At 41.7% G+C, this 24,911-nt stretch overlaps 1 protein-coding gene across 1 annotated transcript in view; it reads right to left on the bottom strand.

Annotated features, from left to right (window-relative positions):
• The window catches only part of LOC119086141 (leucine-rich repeat-containing protein 37A2-like), a 71,110-nt gene that overhangs the window by 32,308 nt on the left and 13,891 nt on the right, over positions 1-24,911 (bottom strand). The window contains exon 4 of the mRNA XM_037200786.1: positions 6,743-6,884. Within this exon, the coding sequence (XP_037056681.1) occupies positions 6,743-6,807 (65 nt within the window). The 5' untranslated portion in view covers positions 6,808-6,884. The remainder of the gene's footprint in view (positions 1-6,742; positions 6,885-24,911) is intronic.

Raw genomic sequence — 24,911 nt, 5'->3', positions numbered from 1 at the left:
TGGGTGTTGAATATGAACTTCTTCTGGAAGTGTCAACTGATGGTACTGAGGAGGAGAAAATGCAGTTTCCTGTGGGGTTGCAGGAGGTTGAGGCTCTCTGGTAGGTTCTGAAGTTGTGGTGAGTCCCAAGTCCAAAGGATGAAATGAGACAACATGTGTTGTATCAGCTTGATCCTGACCTACCGTTGGAACTGCCACCTCTTGATATAATGGGACTGGAGCTACAACTTCTGTAAGTGGTTCTGTAAGATGAGTTGTACTCTCTGGTGTAGTTTGAGAAAGTTCCTCAGGAGTTGGTTGATGAGTTATGGTAAGTTCCAGATCCATAGGTTGAACTGTAACTTCACTTGGGCTTAGATGCTGAATAGGAACCTGCTGTGGAAGTGTCATCTGAGGGGGATTTGGAGGAGGAACTATAATCTCCTGTGGGATTGTAGGAGGTTGAGGCTCTTTGGTAGTTTCTGAAGTTGTGGTGAGTCCCAAGTCCAAAGGATGGAATGAGACAACATGTGCTGTCGTATACTCAGCTTGAGCCTGACCTGGTGTTGGAACTGTCACCTCCTGATATAATGGGGCTGGAGGCACAACCTCTCTAGGTGGTTCTGTAACCTGGGCTGGCACAATTGTGGTCTCTGGCACAATTTGAGGAAGTTCTTTCTCAGGAGTAGATTGTGTAGTTGTGGTAAGTTCCAGATCCAAAGGTTGAACTGTGACTTCACTTGGGCTTAGATGCTGAATAGGAACCTGCTGTGGAAGTGTCATCTGAGGGGGCTTTGGAGGAAGAACTATAGTCTCCCTTGAGATTGTATGGGGCTGAGTCTCTCTAGTGGGTTCTGAAGTCATGGTGAGTTCTAGGTCCAAAGGATGAAAGGAAACAACAGTCCCTGTCGTATACTCAGCTTGAGCCTGACCTGGTGTTGGAACTGTCACCTCCTGATATAATGGGGCTGGAGGTACAACCTCTCTAGGTGGTTCTGTAACCTGGGCTGGCACAATTGTGGTCTCTGGCACAATCTGAGGAAGTTCTTTCTCAGGAGTAGGTTGTGTAGTTACGGTAAGTTCCATATCCATAGGCTGAACTGTGACTTCACTTGGGTTTAGATGCTGAATAGGAACGTGTTGTGGAAGTGTCATCTGGGGCTTTGGAGGAAGAACTATAGTTTCCTTTCGGATTGTAGAATGGTAAATCTCTCTAGTAGTCTCTGAAGATGAAGTGAGACAACATGTGTTGTTGTATACTCAGCTTGTTCATGACCTGGTGTTGGAAATGTTACCTCCTGATATATTGGGGACTGGAGCTAAAACTTCTGTAAGTGGTTCTGTAAGATGAGTTGTACTCTCTGGTGTAGTTTGAGAAAGTTCCTCAGGAGTTGGTTGATGAGTTAGTAAGTTCCAGATCCAAAGGTTGAATATGAGGGGGCTTTGGAGGAAGAACTATAGTCTCCTGTGGGATTGTAGGAGGTTGAGGCTCTCTGGTAGTTTCTGAAGTTATGGTGAGTCCCAAGTCCAAAGAATGAAATGAGACAACATGTGTTGTTGTATCAGCTTGATCCTGACCTAGTGTTGGAATTGCCACCTCTTGGTATATTGGGGCTGGAGCTAAAACTTCTGTAGGTGGACCTGGTGTTGGAACTGTCACCTCTTGATATATTGGGACTGGAGACACAAGTGGCTCTGTAAGATGAGTTGTGCTCTCTGGCATAGTTTGAGAAAGTTCCTCGGGAGTCGGTTGTGGAGTTATGGTAAGTCCCAAATCCAAAGGTTGAACCGTCACTTCAGTTGGGTTTAGATGCTGAGTCTGATGTAGAAATGTCACCTGAGGTGTAGTACTTTTTTGTACTGTAGTGTGGTCTGCCTCTGTAGTATGTGGTGAAGTTATGGGGTGAAGTTCCAGGTCCAAAGGGTGAAAGGAGATAGAGGATGGTGTTGGATACTCAGCTTGAATCTGACCTGGTGTTGGGACTATCATCTGATGTGTTGGAAGGTGAGTTACAATATTGTTCATTGAATCTGGAAGCTGGTGTGGGACTGCTTGCTGGGTTGGAGAACGGTCTATCTCCTTAGGGGGTTCTGGAGCCTGTGTGAGGGTGGGCTGCAGCACTGGAGATGGTTCCACATTCTCAGAGAGGTCTGCAAGTTGAGAGCGGGTCATATGCTGAGCTGGAGAAAGTTCTGCACCCATAGTGGAATCTGGAGGTAGATATGGGCCTTCCCGTTGAGTTGGGAAAGGATAGACTTCTTTGTGGAGGTCTGTTTTCTGAGCTATGGCCTCTTGTGGAGAAAATTCCGTTTCAGGGAATCCTGGTGTATGGGAAGGGGAGTCAAATTGGACTTGTGAAAATTCAACTTGTTCAGTGGGAACTATAGGCTGAACTAGGTCCTCCTCCTGAACTTGAAGAGATTTAACTCCCATAGAAGACTCTGGAGCTCTGGTATGTGCTTGGTTTGGATGTTTAACTGTGGTTTTACGCAACATTGAATGCTCATATCTGAATATTGCTTCTAGATCTTCAGGTGAAAAGAACAGGGTATCTCCCACTGGAGAAAGAAAGAAGTCCTCTTTAGGTGGTTCTAGAGACTGATCTGGGAGTTCTTGCTGATATGGTAAAAATTCTGTATCCAAAGGGTGCTTTAGGGGTGGAGACAAGTTCCCCTGCTGACCTGAAGAAACTTCCCCAAGAAACTCTTCAGGCTGGGTTGGGACCCCTGGAGAATGCTGATTTTCAGGGGTGGGTGGATGCTGAGTTGTAACTTCTTGTTGTTCTTTTGAAGGTTCAAACCCCTGTTGGCTTGAAGTTTCAACCTCATTAATCAACTCTGGAGGCTTAGCTGTGGCATTGTACGATGCTAGAGGATGAACTTGACTATGAACCAGATTAGAACCTGTTGCCTCATGGTGTGCTAGAGGTTGAACTACTGTTTCATGAGGGAGGTCTAGAGGTTGCACTGAGGTCTCCTGCTGGGCTGAAGAAGGTTCAGTTTCCTCTTGGAGCTCTGACTCCTCATCTGTGTCCTCCTGCTGGCTTAGAGGAGGCTTTTCATACTGAACAGGTTCTAGCGATTGAACTGAAGCCTCATGTTGATTTGACAAGAGTTCAACCCCATCAGAAGCCTCTGGAGTTATAGTTGGATTGGTATACTGGGCTGTAGAAGTGTCTACATCCTTTTCTGGGACTGTAAATGGTTTAGCTATAGTCTCATGATGTACTGGGGGAGGTACCACCTCTGCTGTGGGTTCTTGTGTTATGGTAAGTAGCACATCTGGGGGATTAACAGTTGTAGTGGATAAGCTTGAATGGTGAGTCAAGGGTGAAACTGTCACTTCATGATGTTCTGAAGACTGAGTTGCTTGTTCTTGTTGGATTAGAGCATGTTCTGAGGATTGAGTCGGAATTTCCAGCTCAGAGGCCTGAGCCGGCTGTGGCTGCTCACTGAGAAAAGGTTCTGTCTCTTCAGCATTCTCTAGAGGATGCACTGGGGACTCCTGCTGGGTCAGAGAAGATTCCATCTCCTTGGTAGGCTCTGAAGTTATGGTAAGTGTCACATCCACAGGTCTAACTGTAACATTTGGCAACTGATAATGGTGCTCTTCACTCTGAGTTGGCTGGACTGCCACTTGGTGAACTGGTGGAATTTCATCCACATTTCCTACAGTGGACTCTGGAGCTTGCAGTGGAGCCGGTAGCTTGATTGGAGGCTTGGCTTCCTCAGGGAGCTCTGCAGGTGCAATGAAGGCTTCTGGATGGTTTCCAGAACCCAATCCTTCCTCCTCAAGAAACTCAGAAAGTTGAGCTGGCTGCTCTAGTTCTATAGGAAAAGACTCATCCTCCAGAAGAGGGCCTGGATGCTCTGATTGGACTTCCTGCTGGATTGGAGAAGGCTCCTCCTCTTCTTCCTCAGCTTCCTCTGGTGGCTGAATTTGGTCTTCCAGACCACTTTCAGATGAATCAACCTCCTCTGGAGATTCAGAAAGTTCAGCTGGCTGCTGCTCCAAGTTAGGAAAATGTTCAGCTTGTACAAGAGGACCTGGAGTTTGAGTTGGAATCTCCTCCTGAACTGGAGACATTCCAACCTCCTTAAAAGGCCGAGAAGTTATTGTAACTGTTACATCTACAGGTTTGACTGTAGTCCTGTGCAAAGTATAATGGTGAACTTGATTCTGACTGGGATGTGGAACTGTTGCTGCTGGAGCTCCAACTACACTCTCCATAGAGGATTCTGGAGTTGGAACTGGAGCCTCTTGCTCAACCGGAGGATTTACTTCTTCATAGGGCTTTGTAGGAAGAGCTGGAACTTCTATCTGGCTATCAGAAGTTTCAAGGTTTTCAGGAAGCTCTAAAATCTCATCTAGGGCCTCTTCTTGGGTTGATGACGGCTCCAAAAACTCAGAGAGCTCTGGAATTGGAGCTAAGGACTCCTGTTGGGATAATGAAGGTTCTAACTCCTGAGAGAGCTCCGGATTTGGAGCTGCGACCTCCTGTTGGATTAGCGAAGGTGCTACCTCCTCAAGATCCTCTGAAAGCTGGACGGGGGCCTCTTGTTGGGTTAATGAAGATTCTACCAACTCAGGACTTTCTGGAAGATGGCCCGGGACCTGCTGCTGGCTCAAAGTTTGTTGAGTCTCCTTATCTGCCTCTGACACTGTAATCTCCAGATCTTCAGGCTTCACTGTGACATTTGGCAAGTTTGAATGCTGAGCTTTATTTCTATCCAGAGACGGACCATTTATTTCAGGTGGCTCTAATGCTGCAATCTCAGAAACGAACTGAGGAACTGGTTCTTCCTTCTGAGGTTCATTTTCCTCAGGGAGCAGTGGGAGACGATTTGGACCTTCTTGAACCACACCCAGATTCTCTGAATCTTGGTTTTGTGCCTCCAGTTGGTATTCAGGAGGTTCAACCTGCTCAGAAGGCTCTGGAGGCTCCTTTCTGTTTTCCTGGGATTGCACAGGTAAGCTGTCCGAATTGGCTTCAGTCATACTTGGGTCCCCATAATCATCCTCCACAGTTTTGTTCTGCAGTTGAGGTTTTACAAGTTGGTTTGTAGTTCCAACAACCACCTTAGAAAGTTTCTTGTGCTGAGCTAGATCTTTCTTCAAGTCCTGGAGTGAAACTATGAACTTTGTTACTCCCGAACTCTTGCTGTCTAGTGGTGGAACAAGTATGTCATATAACTGGTTATCTGCAGCCTGATCCACACTGGAAATACTTTTAAATTGTGGAGGCTGATTTTGATCCCCATTTAGTTTTAAAATGTTCCCTGGCAGCTTCCTGGGTGGAGTCATTTTGTTGGTCAGACGCTGATGTGGAACAGTGAACTGATCTGACTCTGGGTGCGGCTGCGCAGAGGTATCCTTCTCTTGGAATGAAAGAAAACTGTCCTTCAACTTCCGGGGTGGGGAGAACATTTGGGAGGGAGCAGAGGACCCCAGGTAATTTAAGTCCCCTGCACCTGCCTGGGATGTATGAGCTTTCGGGGATTTGGGCCGATGATCAGAAGGGTGCCAAGACCGGAGCTTGGTCGGCCCCCAGGGCTCTGAAGTCAACCGAACTGGCTTATGGACCCACTCCGCAATGGGTTCGGCCTGGGTCACCACCAGCAAAACCTGTCCGGTGAGGATAAGACTTGGGGCGCAGAAGCAGAAGCCCAGTGGAGTCATGACATGTGGTAAGGACATGACATGCAGTATGGAGGCGATCCACAGTGCTGCAGAACGCGGGAGATAAACTGGAGGAGAGGCTCCTGACCTCAGGGAGCCTTGGCAACTGTGCCTACCCTGCCCCGCCCTTTATGACAAGATTCCTTTGTTACCAAAGCGTCACTAAGCGGATTCTGTACTATGAAGGGAACCTTCTACGTGACAGGGCCCAAGTTTCCCTTACTGAGGCTGAAAAGAACACCCATTTCTTCAGGGTCTACTAACCCTAAGAAGGATTTATGTCTCAGTCCGGGGTGCTCCTTACCCAGCAGCCCTTTGTTTTTGTGGGGCAGAATTTCAAAAGAAAGTATCCAGGCAGGGTAGAGTGTGGACTCAAAAGAGCCCACCCAGGTTGAATCACAAAATAACCGAGTTACAAACAGTTAGATCAAAAGCTTCTCGGTGTTTTGGAATAAAGAATACATTTGTAGGTATGCTCAAAATATGTCCTTCCACCCCAAAGTGAGATATTTAAGACCTTTTTTTTTCAAGTACACATGGAACATTGTTTTCATGTTAGTTAAATGGTATATTTCTAGGAGGAGCCACTAGGCTACTGATTCAAAGATTCTAAATTTTGCTTCCAAAGTATAAGTTGAGTTATTATGTAAAGGACTTTTGTGTGTAGTAATAGTAATCAGGGATGTTGGAGATAAAGCCAGAATCCTTATGATTGTGACAGTTTTCTCACTTTAGATGATCATTAACTTGGGGGCAAGGGTCCCCCCCCCAAACAGTCAATGACAACCAAAGTCACCACAGGCCAGTGATTTCTGAATCTTTTGTCTAATGAAGTCAATGGATGAATTTCTTGGGCAACAGAGGATGGATTTTTAGAAAAGACTTTATCATAGGTTCATAGGTGAGAGTTTAAGATGTAAGAAGCACCCAAATATGCATGTGCACACAGAGAGATGCATACACAAATGAATAAATCTTGAAAAGTGAGAAAAAAAATAGGAAGCAAACTGAGCTCCTTCAAGAGCAGGTCCCAAGGATGGTTTATTACCGAGAGTGACTATCTGGGGGTTAACAGAACTTTACCAGATTGAGGTATGAGCTGCTTGGTCCAGGTGTCCTACCCAGGAGATGTCCATATGTCTCTCCATTCAGATAGTCTGTGACCAGATTGGAATTTAGGTCATGCCCTCATACATAGTTTCTACGAAGTTATGCTCATTGCTATCTATAATGAGAGGAAAAATAACAAGAAACTGTAACCAGTGTTCCTAAGTAAGTTTAGCATTTCTGGCCTCTGGCCAAGATAAAAACACAGAACTACTGAGTTTTGAGGCCCTTGCCTCTCAACTGCCTGATAGTTTATTTTTCTCCTGTTTTCACCAATGCTAATTGTTGCCAGCTTTTTTTTTTTTAAATAAGTATATTATATAAGCCTTTTAAGATGCAAAGCTAAGGAAAACCCTTAATCAAGCTGGTAGCCACCCAACTAGAATTGTTAGTGTGTTAATGTTTGTGTTTATGGTTTATGTTTGTATACCATTGCAATTCTCTTTAAAGATAATTAGACTGTCCTAACCTTGTGCACTCCAAATGTTACTTCCTCACAAAAGATATTTGACATTTATCATTTAAGGGGTATATCTCTAAACAAGTACTTAATATTCAAATTAGTTTCTTTAAATATTTGCTCTTAGAGCCAGATGTGGTAGTGCATATCTTTAATTCCAACACTCCAGAGGCAGAGGCAGGCCAACCAGAGCTACACATTAGGACTCTTTTAGTTGCTTAAAATTGGCCATAAAGGATTTTGTTGATAGTAATTTCTTGACATTTGTTACTCCACCAACGGTGGAATCATATCAGACTAACCATAACAGATCTCCTCCTGGTGATGAGGGACAGTTGGAATCAAATCACTGGGTGGATAATCAGTGATGTCTTCAGAGAATGTTTAGAGAGAAGGAGAGCATTTCCAGAGCGGGAACAAACAAATGTCACACATAGTGGTCCTTGTTCACCACTGCAGTATCTGAGAGGCTAAGTATGAAGATTTTGAGTTTGAGGTTTGGCCTGGACTATACTGTATAGCAAGGTCCTGTCTCAAAGTCCACAGCAAAAATTGAGTGGCTTTTGGAACGGAGTCCTTCCAAAAGTAACTAAAGCCAAGCCGTTGTGGAGAAATGGTTCTTATGCATGGTTACATGACCAGAGTATTTTCTGACTTTGGATCCTACATAAATTCTGCTTATGACAATTGTTGCAGACACAGGTATAGTTCATCTCAATATTAGGATGTAAATCAAAGAATGAATATATTCTAGAAAGACACTTGTGTCCCTCCCTTTGACTAATAGAGTATTGAAACAATGGACCCCAAGAAGTTGGGATCCCCTCAACACACACACCAAATCTCAGACTGGGAGAAGGAAAAGATTGAGACAATGATGGGTTAATGGTTGTCATGACCTGGACTGATTACTTATGCATACCTCTTCCCCTCTAAAGATCAAGCCAGGTCAGGGTCCTGAAGATGGACTCTAGAACCACTGGACTGTTGGTCTGTTCTTCTTCCTAATGTGGCCACATTAAAAGAATCTCCTTTCTCTGACTTCCACTATTACCTCTCCTTCTTTTTAAGAAAAATGTGTTTCCTTTTATTTTATGTATATGTGTTTGTGCTTGAGTGTATACATGTCAACTGTGTGCACACAGATGTCCACAGAGGCCAGAAGAGGGTGTTGGATCCCATGGAACTGGAGTTACAGAAAGCTGTGAACTCCCCTATATGGGTGTTGGGAACTAAACCCAGTCCTCTGCAAGAGCAGCAAGTGCTCTTAACTGCTGAGCCATTTCTCTCCCCAACCCTTTAATTGGCATATTCATGATGAGTAGCTGAGCTTAGTGTGTTAGAACTGCCAGGGCCCAGGCTTTGATCCTAAAAATTTCAGTAACACCCACATTGGCAAAGCAGGGATTATATGCCAGGAAACTACATACAAAATAATTCACCACAAGACCCCTCCAACACAGACATTCTCCCCCAAAGCATTGTTTCAATACTCTGTTATGCTGCAGTGACTTGCTATTGCCTAGCCTATTGCCCCTTTGCAGCATACTCAACAAACCTTTCTAAGGAATGAATGTATTCATTCCTGGCCTGACAATTCCTTCCTGTCTACCATGTCTCAAACTTGGGTTTGCTTCTCATTAATAAGACGGCTATTCAAGGTTGCTATCTCAACTTACCCTACACCAAGAGTAATTATCAGGGTTGATGCTGAGCCCTCCGTTCAGGTCTTAGTCACACACACACACACACACACACACACACACACACACACACACACTCAAACTGGTGGCTGGGTTCTAAGAAGAATGCATAAGAGTGAAGCATTCTAAATTTTATGCAGTGATGGGGTTTTCTTGAGTAACAACAACAATAAAGGTTTGGCCAGATAAATAATTGGTGGTCTGCATTTATTAAATTCTGTTATATATTTGAATTTACTTTACTTTTAAATTGGTAAAATTATTTTGCTTTTTCTTATAATTAAGTTTTGACATAAAGTTTTTATTATATTGGCTTATTAGTATATATGCTTCTGTATGCTACCATTAGATATATCATATAATGTTTACATAATAAAGTCTCCCCCAAAATAGTTTAATTTAAATTCATTTCTAAGTAAGTGCACACATAACCTTAGTCCAAATTCCTTTTAATTCAGTAAAACTTAAATAAGTCTAATAAATTAATTATAATTTGTTGCTAAGATAAAAATGCCTCTGGAACTGTTAACACATTTTAAAAATGTTCTAGTTTTACATTTATTTCTTTATATATGTGACCTTACACACACATGTTCAACTGTGAGAGGACAACTTGTGGGAGTCAGTTCTCTCCTGGGGATCAAACTTAAGTCAACAGGCATGGCAGCAATCATCTTAACCAGTTGGACTGTTTTCACTGCACCCTCCTAAATAAAACCCCATAAGACAAAACAAAACAAAATACAAAAAAGAAAAAGAAAGGAACCTTGAAGTATGAAAAACAGACATAAAAACCTTTGATGAAAACCGTGTGTGTGTGTGTGTGTGTGTGTGTGTGTGTGTGTGTGTGTGTGTGTGAAAGTGTCTGCAGTGGCCAGTGGCTTCAGATTCCCCTGGAGATGGAGTTAAAAGCAATTATGAGCCACCTGCCATGGGTGCTGGGAACTGAACTCAGGTCCTCTGGAAGAGCAGCAAGCTCTCTTAACTGCTGAGCCATCTCTCCTGCCCTAAAAAAGGTGTTTTTGCTGGGCTGGTGATGAAGGTCTCTGATTCTAGCTGCCCAGGATGCTGTTTCAGGAGAAGTACAGTTCAAGGACTGGGTGGACTATAGAAGGGGGGTTCAAGGCCAGCTTGGGCATGAGACCTTGGCTCAAACTATCAAGTAAGAGGAAACCTGAAGGTGTAGCACATGTAGAACATGCCTAGCATGTTCTAGGATCTGGACTCTTCAGTACCCAAGGAGGAAAAAAAAAGAAAGACTCTTTTCAGTTTAAAAAAGAAAATGTTTTTAGGTTAGAAAAGATTTTTAAATGATAAAGTATTATACTAAGCAAAGGATTTTTCCAAAATGGGAAAAGTGAGAACAAAACCAGAAGGTTCAAGTATGCCAAAAGAAAATTTGTGGAAGATGAAACTTAAAGATGGGGAATATATATATGTACTTATTTTATATTTATATATAAATATATATTTATATTATATTTACAACCTTTAGTTATAGCAAACTTAATCACATATATCATATATAATCATATATATTAAGCTTGCTATAATAAAAGATTATAAATATAACTTAGGTGAAAATTAAATACACTAATACATAGAACTGAAACTATTTATTTGTAACAATAAAAAATGGACAGGCATGATCACTCACACCAGTAATCCTTAGGAGACAGAGATGGGAGGAGGATCAGGTATTCATAGCCAGTCTCCCAAAGTGAATGTGAGGCTAACCTAGGCTATATATGATTCTATCTCAAAAACAAAACAAAAACAATATACATTTACAAACAATACCTTAGAAAACAAGACTTTTATGTCTTATTCTTTTACTGAATGGGCCACTGGAACCTTGATTAGGTTTTATTGAAATGCCTCTGATATAACTACGTAGGTTATATAATTTTATTTTGTATTCTTATGAGTGTTTCAGTCATATGTATATGTGTACTATGTGCATGCCTGGTGCCTGAGGAGGCCAGATGAGGGCATCAGATCCCCAGAACTGAGTTATAGTTGGTCATGAGCTGTCACATGGTTGCTGGAAACTGAACCTAGGTCCTCTGCAAGAGTAGCAAGTCCTCTTAACAGTTGACCCACCCCCTATATATTTGTATGCATGAATGATGCCACATCAATCTGCATGAGAAGGGTCAGTGGTGGTTTGAAGGAAATGGCCCCCAAAGGGAGTGGCACTATTAGGACATGTGGCCTTATTGGCATAGGTATGGCCTTGTTGAAGGAAGTGTGCCACTGTGGAGGTGGGCTTGAGTCTCATAGATGTTCAAGCCACTCCCAGTGTCTCAGACCACTTCCTGTTGCCTTCGAGTCAAGATGTTAAGAACTATCAGCTCCTTCTCTAGCACCATGCTGCCATACTTCTCGCCATGATGATAATGGACTAAATCTCTGAAACTGTAAGCAAGCCACTACAATTAAATGTTTTCCTTTATAAGAGTTGCCATGGTCATGGTGTCTTTTCACAGCAATAGAAACCCTAACTAAAGACAGACCCTGTCAGGTAATTCCAACTATTTCCTGTACTACAAACTTTAGGGGATAAACTCTTGGATTCATATTTCTCATCTCAAATGAATGTCAACTTCTATACATCCACATAGTCCAGAATATCTAGGTGATATTCATCTTCAACTACACTAGACACGTGAGAATCCCACGTTACTGAACTCAAAGTCCTTCTTGTGACATTTCTACTGACTCTCGCTCTTTCATATTTCTTAAGGCCCACTCTACAAGATGGAACCCATACCTACCACTGCTTGGGTGACCAAGAATCTGAGACTAGATAACCCAGTGACCAAATAATACTGTTTTAAACAAACAAACAAACAAAACCATAGCAGTAAAGTGACTCCTAATAACATTCTGCTATACTCATAGACCAGTGCCTTTCTCAGTCATCATCTGAGAAGCTTCCTTCTGTGGCAAGTGGGAACAAATACAGAGACCCACAGCTGAACTATGTGCAGAGAGTGAGAGATGCTGGAACACTCAGTCCTAAATTGGATCTCTCCATCAAACCCCCCTTGCCTTTCTCATGTATCCCCAAGATCTCACATTAATATCAATATCTCAATATAAAACACACCCCAACTTTTAAAAGTCCTACAGTCTTTAGAAATTCAGGCACTTTAAAAGTTCTTTCACAGCAAACCCTGTGAAAAGGAGGCAGAAATACTCTAAGATGCAGATGGGATGGAAGACACTAAGAAAACAAGGCCCTCTAAGTCAACATGATCAAATCTCATATGAACTCATAGAAACTGAGGCAAAATGCACAAGGCTTGCACAGCTCTGTACTGTGTCCTCTGTACAAATTATGGCTTCCAGTTCAGTGTTTTTATGAGGGTCCTGAGTGTGTAAATGAGCAGGTCTCTGATTCTTGTACCTTCTCTTGGGCCCTTTCCCTTCTGTTTGTTTTGTCCAGTTCTCATGTGGTTTTGTTTTTATCATATTTTATCATATCATATCATATCATATCATATCATATCATCACCGCTTAAAGATCTGTTTGTTTTCTAATGAGAGACAGAGAGGTAGTGGATCCGGGGGAGGGGAAGAGGGAGGACCTGAGAGTAGTAGAGGGAGGGAAAACCATAATCAGGATGTGTTATGTGAGAAAAAAAACTATTCTCAAAAAATGGAAAAGATGAGCCGGGCGGTGGTGGCGCACGCCTTTAATCCCAGCACTCGGGAGGCAGAGCCAGGCGGATCTCTGTGAGTTCGAGGCCAGCCTGGGCTACCAAGTGAGTCCCAGGAAAGGCGCAAAGCTACACAGAGAAACCCTGTCTCGAAAAATCAAAAAAAAAAAAAAAAAAAAAAATGGAAAAGATAAAAATCTTTATTTATTTATTTATTTATTTATTTATTTATTTATTTAGAGAGAGAGAGAGAGAGAGAGAGAGAGAGAGAGAGAGAGTCCAGAACTACTAAAATGGAATATTTGCTTTGCTGAGACAATTGATGCTGGTCATCTGAAGCTGAGGAACAGCTGTGATTAAGAGACTAGCATCACTGAAGTGAAATCTTCTGGGAAATGTTTCCTCAGGGCCATCACACAGAAGCTGATGAAATTGAAGCTTGGCACCGTGTAGCAGGGTCAAGGTCCACGAAGAGAGCCCAGGGCATTGATAAGTTGCAGCAGAGACCTCAGCATTTTGGAAATACTGATACCACATTAGACGAACACAAAGGACACATTACCTGTGGAGTGGAGCCCCCGTGAACCTGGGAGACAAACTGTGGGTCCTTCAGATGGCAGAGCAAAAGAAATGGAACCATTTCAAGGCTCTGTGGAGCCCAAAGGATCCGGAGCGGGTTCCAGACATCAAGTCCTGAACTTTTGACACTGTTGAATTTTGGCTCTACTTTGACTATTCTCTTGAGGTAAGAAAGTATTTAGCTTATTTTAATTTTATTGGAGCCCACAAAAAGAGAACTTGGAATTTTACAGAGATTTTGGAATCTTACTTTTGATATTTTAGATACTTTTGATATTTTAGAGACACTGAATATTTTAAAGAGAATTTGAACTTAGAAAGAAACTTGGGATGTTTTAAAGGGGCTGAACTTTTAAAGTGCTTAAATTTTTAAAGAATGTAGGACTTTTAAAAGTTGGGGTGTGTTTTATATTGAGATATTGATATTAACATGAGATCTTGGGGATACACGAGAAAGGAAAGGTTATTGTTCAATAGTAATGTGTTTGTGTGTCAAATTGACAAGAGGTCAATTGTCCTGGCTGGTTTTCAAAGAAGTTATCTGGAAAGTGGTACCTCAACTGAGAAAATGCCGCCATCAGATTGCCCGTAGGAAAATCTGTTGTGGATTTTATTGATTAGTGATAGATGTGGGTGGGCCCAGTTCACAGGGGATTGTGATGCCCCTGGGAAGGTGGTACTGAGTTATATAAGAAAGCAGGCTAGCAAGCCACAAAAGGCAAGCCAGTAAGCAGCATTCCTCCATGGCCTCTGCTTCAGTTCTACCTCCAAGTTCCTGACTTGAGTTCCTGCCCTGACTTCCTTCAGTGATGGACCCTTTCCTTAGCTTTTGATCTTGGTATTTTATCACAGCACTAAAACCGTAACTAAGGTACAAACAAAATGAAAACAACATGAAAGTAGAAGGGTAGCTGGAGAGTGCCTCAGCAGTTAAGAGCAGTTTGGTTTGGTTCCCAGAACTCACGAGGTGGCTCACCACGTCTGTAACTACAGTTTCATGGGATCTGATATTGCCTTCTGGCCTCCATGGACACCAGGAATACACATGGTGAGCACACAGACATACATGCAGGCAAACACTTAAACACATTTTTTTCAAGTAGGTGAGGAACATGTTTAGAAGAAAGGTTCAGTGGGATCAGAAAGGGGATGAGAATTATTGGAGATATGACCAAAATGCATTGTAAACATGTATGAAATTGCCTAACAAGAAAATACATTAAAACAAAACAAAACAAAAACCCCTGCTACCTCAGGGAAACCTTAAAGTAAGAAGAGTCTAAAAGAGCAATGCTTACTGTATATCCAGGACACTGGAAAAGAACTACACTTTTCTAAAAAAAATAAAAAATAAATAAAAATAAAAAACCAACCAAACAAAACGACAGCAACAAAAGCAGACTTTGTACTCTCTACAAACAGGAAAATCACCATAAGGAACAATGTTTACCCCCCAAATGGAAGAGGAGCCATCAGCTCCAACAATGGTTACCCCTGAGGATTGATGGTGCTCTAGATTCTTGGTGAAATCTCCAGAGACTTTAGATAACCATTAAAAAAGCATCTTGAGTAGTTCTTGACAGAACAGATAACAATGTTTTGTTTTTTTTTTCTAATACTGGAACTTTGTTCTCTACCTTAGTGAATAACCCAGGACCCCTTTCTAAGCAAATATGTGTAATGACCAATGTTGATAAAATTTCTCCAAAGCCAAAGGGATTATTGTTGTTATCCTTGAAAATCATCTGTATTTAACAGAGTGACTATTGTGGGATATTTGTACACTGTGTAAAGATGTATTGCTGTGACTGGTTTAATAAAGAGCTGAATGGCCAAAAGCTAGGCAGGAGAGTATAGGCAGGACTTCCAGGGAGAGAAAGGACTCTGGGAAGAAGAGAAGTGATGCCAGTAAGATGCAGACCAAGTTGGACATATAGAATGGAGGAGAGGTAAAAAAGCCAAGTGGCAGTATGTAGATTAATAGAATCAGGTTAATTTAAGTTATAAGAGCTAGTTGGAGAGAAGCCTAAGCTAAAGGCCAAGCTTTCATAATTAATAAGAAGTCTCCATGAAGAAAAGTCCAACTATAAGTGACAAGGCATGATTTTGGGAATTCTCATCTAAATAGACTCTGTAACATGTGGATAAGTGGATGCCTATAAATTGTAACAGCTTACAGTAATACTTTGAGCTAAACAGCTTTGTACCTATGTTCCAAAATTAACCATAAGCCCATCTCAGATAAACAGAGGGTATGGGCCACTCAGAAAGGATATAGCTAACAGACTCAATGAGATTCTGCTGTCTTACACAGATGAGTAAGAAGTATTAAGAGACTTCAGGGTTCATGTTGCCTGAGAAGAGAATTACTCACTACTCTAGTTACTTGCACCTTTGTGGGGGGGGGGGGCGGGGGACGGGACTGACATCCACAATCTGTAATAGTCCCAATGCTCTCTCTGTTCTGTCCCAGTGCTGACCTAGGTGGTTATACTACCCACTGCCTTTCCTTAACCTAGGAACATGGAGTGACACATTCTTTATGAAGAGATTGGCCATTAGACTTTACTCAGATATTAATTTGTCAGGACACAAACATCTGATGTCTGCTGACACCTCAATGTGCACAGAGGTTCACTCCACCCAGATTGAAAGGAGTTACTCTCTAAAATAAAAGCTATCCTTCTGAGTTGTTACAGCTTCAAGTACTTCAGGAAAGATAAAGTTGTCCAAACTTGCAACATGTTAAAAACTTAAATGGTCTCTTCAAAGAAAACAAGACATTCTCTTAATTACAAAGGTAAGTTCCATCTCTAAATCAGCAGTTGTGACCTTAATTTGTGTTTTTGTTTGTTTGTTTTTTTCTTTTAGATACTTGTGAAAGTTTTTAAAATCAACTTGCCACAACCTATGATTACCTGGAAAGAGTCTCAATTGAGAGTTATCTAGAACAGGTTGGCCTGTGGGTATGTCTGTGAAGGAACTGTTTTGATGTTAATTGACCCAGTCCACTGAGAGTGGCACTATTCCCTAGACTGGGTCCAGAGCTTCAGGAGAGGGGAAAGCTAGAGATCAAGCTGGCCACATGGGTGCACTTGTTCCTCCCTCTTCACTGTGGATGTGATATGACAAGCTACTGGAGTTCTTGCCTTGGTTCCCCCTCAGGGATGAACTGTAATTTGGGATTTACAATTCCCAACAAACTCTTTCATTCTCTATGTTGCCTTTGGCCATTGTATTTTGTCACAGCAACAGAAATGAGACTAAAACATCACTCTTGATATAACATACAGTCAGTGACTATAACCTTCCACCATTTTCCTTGGAAGTTATTCCACTGTTAAAGTTCTCAGAATTATTTTGTTTTGCCACATATTAACATGTAACCTGCTGTAGGTAGCTATACATATTATTGTAATAGCCAGTAGTATTGTATTGATCTTAAACTCAAAAATTAAGATAATGAAGACAGTTGTCTTATAAGACCTGATGACTCTTAATATCTCATAGTGATACAAACTGTGTATACCAGTTTGCTTTCTGTCGCTATGACAAGACACCATGACTAAGAGCAACTCGGGAGGAAAGAGTTTACTTCGCTTAGAGGTTATAGTTTATCACTGGAGAAAGCCAAGATAGAAACTGTGGAGGGGAGGGATGCTGCTTTCTGTCTTGCTCCCCATGGCTTGCTGGGTTTGCTTTCTTATGCAGGCACATCCACCTGCTTAGGGATGCCACCACTAGCAATGGGCTTTCTCCTATATCAACTAGCAGTTAAGAAAATGCCCCACAGACATTCCCACTGGCCAATCTGATGGAGTGAATTCCTTAATTGAGGTTCCCTCCTCGCAAGGGGAGGGTGTATAAAATTAACAGCTGAAGTTAACTATGATACTGTGCCATTACTAGATAGCTGTGTATATATACTGGAGCAATAGGAAAATCAGTCCTCAAAGACTCACATAACCAAATTAATTATATATCAGATTCTGCCTTTTACAATTTAACAATTTACTGACATATTTATCAGGTACCTCATGTTTTTAAAAAGGCCCTGTTACTTTTGATGCTAACCCGAGGCATAACAATACCCTATGTGCTTCATTATATACATACATATGTATATATAATGTTTTAATATATATTCAATATATATGTATAGATATAATGTTTTTATGTCTCAAGTAATGATTTCTTCTCTTCTAGTGTTCCATTGAATGATGACTCTGACCTGCTGAGTTCAGACCTTCTCAAGTACTTTTTAGATCACACAGGCTGAGACTTTTGACCCCTGCATAGGTAGGGTCTACATGCCTTGTTCAACGTGAGAGTACAGAAAATGAATCTTTAGCCTTTAGTGACTATTTTTCTTTATTTTTTATACATTAAAAAATTTAAATTTATGTGCCTTGGTGTTTTCCTTTCATATATGTCTGTATGAAGGTGTCAGATCCCCTGGAGCTGGAGTTACAGACAGTTGTGAGCTGCCATGTGGGTGCTGGGAATTGAACCCAGGTCCTCTGGAAGAGCAGCCAGTGCTCTTAACTTCTGAGCCATCAAGACAGAGAAATTAAGGGTACATGGAAAGAGAGAGATTAACTCTGGAGTTTGACTGTAGTCTCTCACCAGCTGAGAATAAGAAATCCAATACAACATTTATTGTGAAGATTGTTACATACAGATGACAGTATTTCTTTTATATAAAGACATTTCCAAGTAAGATATTAAAATAGCAAATCAATCATGCTTATGTCCTAAGTCTATATGGTCTTTTTCCTTTCCCAATTGCCATTTTGTAGAAATCATATTTACAGTAAAAGATAAGTCTTAACCTCTCTGTAACTTCTACAAGAATGAGAATCGCTTGCCGGTGGCGGCACGCGCCTTTAATCCCAGTACTCAGGAGGCAGAGCCAGGTGGATCTCTGTGAGTTCAAGTCCAGCCTGGTCTACAAAGTGAGATCCAGGACAGGCACCAAACCTACACAGAGAAACCCTGTCTCAAAACACCCACCCCCAAAAGAATGAAAATCACAGTTTTCTCTTATCAGATTGGAATCTCAAACAAAGTACATCTATAGCCATGTTGGAATCTCACATCAAAAAAAAAAAAAAAAGGGAAAAATGTAGGAGGTTTCCAATTTTATTTTTGAGTATTTTGTCTCCATGCATGCAGTGCACAAGGAGGCGAGAAAAAGGCATCAAAGCCCCTGGAACTGGTTGTGAGGCACCATGTGGGTTCTGGAAATCAAATGTGATTCCTCTGCAAGAGCAGCAGTGCCCTTAACTGCTATCATCTCTGTAGCTCCTTAGCCTCCCTTTGGGTTGTAACTTGAGATGCTCTAATGGTCTAAGTGGCTACTGCTGAGACAGTTAAATACAATTCTCCTTGGAGAAGATCCCATGCACTCTTACATGTGTCTTATTCTTTCCATGAGTACGATTTTATTTTTAATTTTTTTGGTCTTGAGAAAAAATTTGTTTTATTTTGAGACAGGGTTTCTTTGTGTAGCCCTGGCTATCCTAGAACTCACTCTGTAGACCAGGCTGGTCTTGAACTCACAGAGATCCTCCTGCCTCTGCCTTCAAGTACTGGAATTAAAGGTGTGCTTATTTTTAAAAAATTTAAATATGTTGTCTCCATCAAATCCTTCCTCTCAGGGCTCAAGGAATTCTGTAAAAGAGGAGAAGGAAAGATTAAAAGAGCCAGAGGGGATGGAGGACACCACTGAAACCATCTAGACACGACAAGACTGATGTACACGTGAATCCTCAGAGACTGTGGCAGCCTGTGCAGGGCCTGCATGGGTCTAAGCCAGATGGGGCCCCAGTACTAAGAGGGTAAGTAGACACTTCCCCTAACCCAGAAGCTATCTCTAATTGAAAACTACTCACAAAGGAAAAATTAGTTTTCTCCAACTGAGTCTCTTACTGGGTATATGAACCACAGTTTAAGGGCAGGCCCCATACCCAGCAGTAGATGGCCAACACAAAACAAACTCAATGGTACTTTGGGAGGTTTTTTTTTCCCCCTCACAATGCTTCGCCTAGGTGTTTTTTTTTTTAAAAACCTTACAGATCTTTTGCTCATATATTATGGTTTCCTTTTTTTTTTTTTTTTTTTTTTTTTTTTTTGGTTTTTCAAGACAGGGTTTCTCTGTGTAGCTTTGTGCCTTTCCTGGAACTCGCTTTGGAGACCAGGCTGGCTTCAAACTCATAGAGATCCACCTGGCTCTGCCTCCCCCGAGTGCTGGGATTAAAGGCGTGCGCTACCACGGCCTGGCAGATTTTCTTGTCTTTTTTTTTTTTTTCCAGAGCTGAGGACTGAACCCAGGGCCTTGCACTTGCTAGGGAAGCGTTCTACCACTGAGCTAAATCCCCAACCCTTGTGCTTTTTCTTTGACTCTTTTTTTCCCTGTTTATTTGTCTTGTCCTGTTCTGGTTGGTTTATTCTTATTTTATTTTATTATTGTTTTGGAAGCCTATTTGTATTCTGATGAGAGAGACAGAGAGAAGGGGTATGGATTTTGGTGGGTGGGAAAGAGGGGAGGATCTGGGAGCGGTTGGGAAATCAACTGTATAAAAAACAATTTTCAATTTAAAAATTTTAAGCGTATGGGTGCAGTGCTCACAGAGGGTAGAAGAGGGTGTAGGATTCCCTGGAAATGGAGCTATAGATAGTTTTGAGCTGCCATGTGGGTGCTTAACCAGGATTCTCTGGAAGAGCAGTGAGTATTCTTAACCACTGAGCCATCTCTCCACTGCCACCTATTTATTTGAATAAACTGTAAAACTGCTTCATACTGGCTCATCCAGAACTTCGTTCTGTGGTGAAACCAAGGATCTACCTTTACCTGAGTGCAGGCCCCTCAAAGTTTAAGGGAACACTTCAGGCTCCTGGCAGCAGTTCTGGGTGGTTTCTCCTGCTGAACCACCACTGATAATATTGGTAGCTGAAACACAAGTCAATACTACCCGACAAGTGTGTGGGGTAAGATGTACTGACTGCTTAATAGGAATTCCTTCCCAGAGTGTCACCAATGCACCAGATATCTCCCTTATGCTCCAGACAACCCCAAACCGAAGGGTAACTCAGATGTAGGGTGATCAATCCCAACTCCCAACCAGATGTGGGATTCCTTCCAGGCAGGATCTGAGGCTGGTGCACACAATAAGGTCATATACCCCTGACATTTCTGTTAAGACTCCAGTACCCAGAGTCAATCAGAATGTGTGGCTGTGAGGGAACATTATCTTTGAAGCTCCTATGTAATCATGTGGCCCCCAAAGACTTAGGTAGCTCCATCCCTCAAGATCCACTACCTGCATGCAATACATGTAGCCTCTTTGGGGGCTATTTCCACTCCATGCCCACAGTTCCTCTTGACAGAAGTCTCATAGTCCTGGCATCTCCAATATCCTTGGGTCTCCACTGTAAATAAGGCTCCACCTTCACAAAGTCATACAATGACCTCTCAGGGCCTCTGCATGGACTACAGGCACAGATGGACTGCTTGGCCTTAGCTTCCCTCCATAACCTTCTCAATTCTAAATCTCTCTCTCTCACCTTCAATACCTGCTAGATGGATGAACCTACCAAGGTCTGCTGTCATCTTGGTGTGGAACTTGGCCCTCCTGGCCCACAGTGGCATCGGTTTCCGCGCACTGACCCTCAGGAGACTCTCCCACAGGCAGTTGACTTTGAGGAGCAAGGATCTCTTTCACCTCATGCTTTCTTCCTTTAAAGGGATTTGGGTCTTTAGAAGATGGATCTCCCAAGGTTTGGAGTTTTTCTCAGGACATCTTTCCTATTATCCCAGTGCAGTGCCGGGGTTTGCCCTAAGGGTGCTGATTGTAACTACTTTCTCAGCACCATGAACTCTTGTTCTGAGTTTTCCACTGTCAAACAGATTAGTCCATTATCTCTAAATTCAACTTCATTCAGGTCATTAAGATATGGACCAAATGAAGCCAGATTTTTCGCATAAATATCACACAAATGGCCCCTAGCCCAGTTCCTGGCAAGAGTTCTATTCTTCTCTGGAACCTTAGGCTGCATCTCCACTGTTTACATTTCTCTCAGCATTCTTATCTTCCAAGCTTCCCCTAGAATGGCCCACTAAGCTCTGTTTATAGAATTAAAGAACTTTTCTAACCCAAAGTTCCAAACTTTTCCATATTCCAGAAACAAACAGTTCTAGTGGCTTATGACCCACTTATGGCAGTCAGATTTATCACAACAATGTCCCCACTTCTTGGTGCCAATTTTCTGTTGTTGTGATAAAACACCCTGACAAAAGGAACTTAAGGGTGAAAGGGAGACTGGGGTGTGGCTTAATTGGTAGAATACTTGCCCAGCATACGTAAAGTCCTACACAGCTCCACATAAAAACTGTGAGTGGTGGCACATGCCCCAAATTCCAGCATTAGAGAAGCATAGACAGGAAGATTAGGAGTGCAAGGTCATCTTCTGCTACATAATGAGTTCAAGGTGAGCCTAAGTTACAAGAGACCCTATCAAAAAGGGAGGGAGGGAGGATAGGGTTTCTTTTTGAGAAACAGTCCAAAAGGATACAGTTCATTGCTGTGGGATATTTGTTTACACTGTGTGAAGATGTGTCCTTATGATTGGTTTAATAAAGAGCTGAGTGGTCAATAGCTAGACAAGAGAGAATAGGTGGGACTTCCAGGGAAAGAGAGGAACTCGGGAAGAATCTAGGTGTGCAGGAGAGGTCAGTGAGACACTGAGGAAGTCGGAAGTACATTATGGAGGATAGGTAACTAGCCACTTGGCCGAACATACATTAATAGAAGCAGGTTAATCTAAGTTATAAGAGCTAGTTGAGAACAAGCCTAAACTAAAGGCCAACCTTAAATAATTAATATTAAGTCTCTGTGTCATTATTTGGGGGTTGGTGGTCCCAAAAAGTAAGTCCAACAACATTTGGCACTCCAGTGTGTGGCACGACCACATGGTTGGAGAAGTCACACCAGCCAGTGCTGCCACAGTTGCCTCCTGGGCCTCCTGATGAGCATTCACATGGCTCAGGAGAATCCAGAAAGCGGATTCAGCAACTTTCCAGAGCTGGGGCAAGTAGGCTTGGTGACAGGCATGAGGGTCGGCTCTCATGGAAAGGGAAACAGCAACTGCAGCCCAGAACCAGTGCGGTAGCCTGCTGGACCAACCCAGGGGTTGGGGATAGCCACCAGTGTCATGTGCGAAGCAGAGCCACAGGGTGGTAGCCTAGCAGTTTAAGGTTTGTCACATGGGGTCAGAGAAGGCTGCAGGTGCTTAGTAAAGCCAGGTCCAGACTGAAAAAAAAAAAAACAAAAAACAAAAAACTCTAAACAGGTACAGAATGCTTAAAAATGTGCTTAGATGCTGATGAAAGAAAAGAAAATGGGTATAGACAGTAACAGAAAATAACAAACAAACAGTATTGCAGCTTGTAAAGACCATTTTCCAGGCTGCTGTAGGGTTGTAAAGAGAGTGCCACAGAGTAGCAGGGTTTTAGGAAATTTTTCTATTTATCTGAGGGGTCAGGAATGAAACACAAACATTTTAATGGTAACTTTCTTTATTCTTTCATGTTGGCTCTGAATCTCTGTTTTACACAGCTATACGTATGCAATGGAAAGCTTTAGGCAATATAAAAAGTTACATTTGAGGGCCACATTTCAATTCTTGAGTAAACGATAAGAAGCAGAGCCATCCTGATAACACACATGTAATAAATCTCTCAGCTTCATAATTAGTGGGGCAGCTGCAGCTGTAAAGGAAGCTCCAGCTGTTCTGTTATGACTAAGGAGAGATAGTCTATAAAGGATTTCAAGGAAAAAAGGCTAAACTGTAGAGAGGTCTAAGAAGAAATAAAGAAATTTGTACATTGTATTCTATATTTCTAAGTTAGTAACATTTTGAACTAACATTTCAGGATTAACAATCATAAAGGTGTCATTTTCTCTCAGGCTTGGATTGTTTATGTTGAGAGGGAGAAAGCTGCACAGCTAGGAGGCTCCCTGGTGTGCAGCCTGTAAAGTGACGGCAGGGCATAGTGCTGAGTGAGATAAGCTACTCGCCACTCTCCGAGGGACAGTGACATAAAAAGCTTCTAAATCTTAAAATGTAGCATGTAACGTTAGACCATAAAAAGGAAACTTGCAGCTCTTTCTCAGAGCTATGAAGCTAGATTATACTCTGCAGTCCTGGCTAGTTGGAAAAACTTTTCCCACGGTATAGCTGGACAAAAGTTGTTTCTCTCTAGACCTTGGTTAATTCCTTTCCTGTAACCCACGTAAATTTCAGGACCCAACATAAACAGTTGGCTGAACCTTGAGTCTTGTATCATAAAACTGAGATTAGGAGTTTGTGCAGAGAGTTAATTGCCGAAGATTTTATGCAAGGCATTAATTAATTACTGTCCTAGATAGCAGCCAGACTATCAAGAGAGGGGCTGTGGCCACGATAAAGTTGCTTTGTGCCTATAACCTTGGTTCAACAAATCAGACAGCTGGCAACTTTAACTTGTGAACTGGACTGCAGCTGGCTATCTGTCCTCAAGAACAGGAGTGGCTGCATTTCCTGGGGAGGTTTATCTAAAAACCCATCTGCAGGGTACCTAGTCTAATCTGAACTTGCTTTGAGGCTTTAAATAAACTAATGGTATTTAGTACCTTTGTAGCTGGAAATACCACTATTATCCTATGTTAGCCTAAGCTATAATATAAAACAGGTTTTTAAGTCTCTCACAATTTTTGTGGAGCAATAAGTCTAGCTATGAAAGCAAATATTTATTCATCAAAATCACACAGTTTAAGAAGTAACCATCTTCCTGTCAATCCACAAAAATAAATGTACTCAATAAAGAGAATATACATTCATGAAGAAAACATATCACCAATTCAGGCTGTGGGAAAAATCCCATAGCTATTTAGGGAAGAATTGTAGTAACACATGAGAAAATTATAGACAGAAGCAAATGGTATTCATAATCTGTGACCCTAAGGTCCATGCCTAGTGGAGCTCCCCATCAGAGAATTATTTATCTGGTGCGTTAACCTGTTGAATATTAGTTGCCATCTGCTGTAGATTGCCATGGATCTTGGCAAAATAGTTTAAAAACAAAGTGAAGTCTTCAAAGAAAGAGTAAAGTAATATAAAAAGAATAAAACATGTAAGAATAGGAAATATGCAGGGCGTCTGGATTGTGTATGGTGCTTTGTTGAGTTTGAATTTTTAAAATTCTAATGACCAAAAAAAAAAAAAAAAAGGCAGCTGCTGAGAGATATTGGATTGCAGAATAAATTACTGAATCAAACCAGCCTATATATTTTAAGGCTGTCTTAACTTCAGAATGGAAGTTAGGATATATGTTGCACTCTGGAAGAGGTTATGCCTTTGTTTCCATGGGAAACAAAGAGTTATGGATTCCTTCAAAATTAATAAAATCAGATTTGACCAGGGAGATCTCCTGAAAATCATGGTTACAGACATGAAGGAAGAAACCTAGGAAAACTACAAGACAGGTTGCTGCAAACCACCAGAAAATGTAATGAAATCCAGTTACTATCACAAAAGCTACTACTTGGAAAGGTCAAGGACTTTTCCAAAGGTCAAGCCATGGCTTAAGAAGTCTTGGTGATATTTTAGCTTTTATATGTATATGTCTGGTTCCTACAATGATTTTCTTGTATGATATGTGTGCTTCCAAGAACTCCTAACAGTGTATTTATCTAAAA

This window comes from Peromyscus leucopus, chromosome 8b (assembly GCF_004664715.2).
Source record: "Peromyscus leucopus breed LL Stock chromosome 8b, UCI_PerLeu_2.1, whole genome shotgun sequence".
Taxonomy (NCBI): domain Eukaryota; kingdom Metazoa; phylum Chordata; class Mammalia; order Rodentia; family Cricetidae; genus Peromyscus; species Peromyscus leucopus.
Note: the sequence above shows the minus strand (reverse complement) of the source record. Positions and strands in the feature narration are given on the sequence as shown.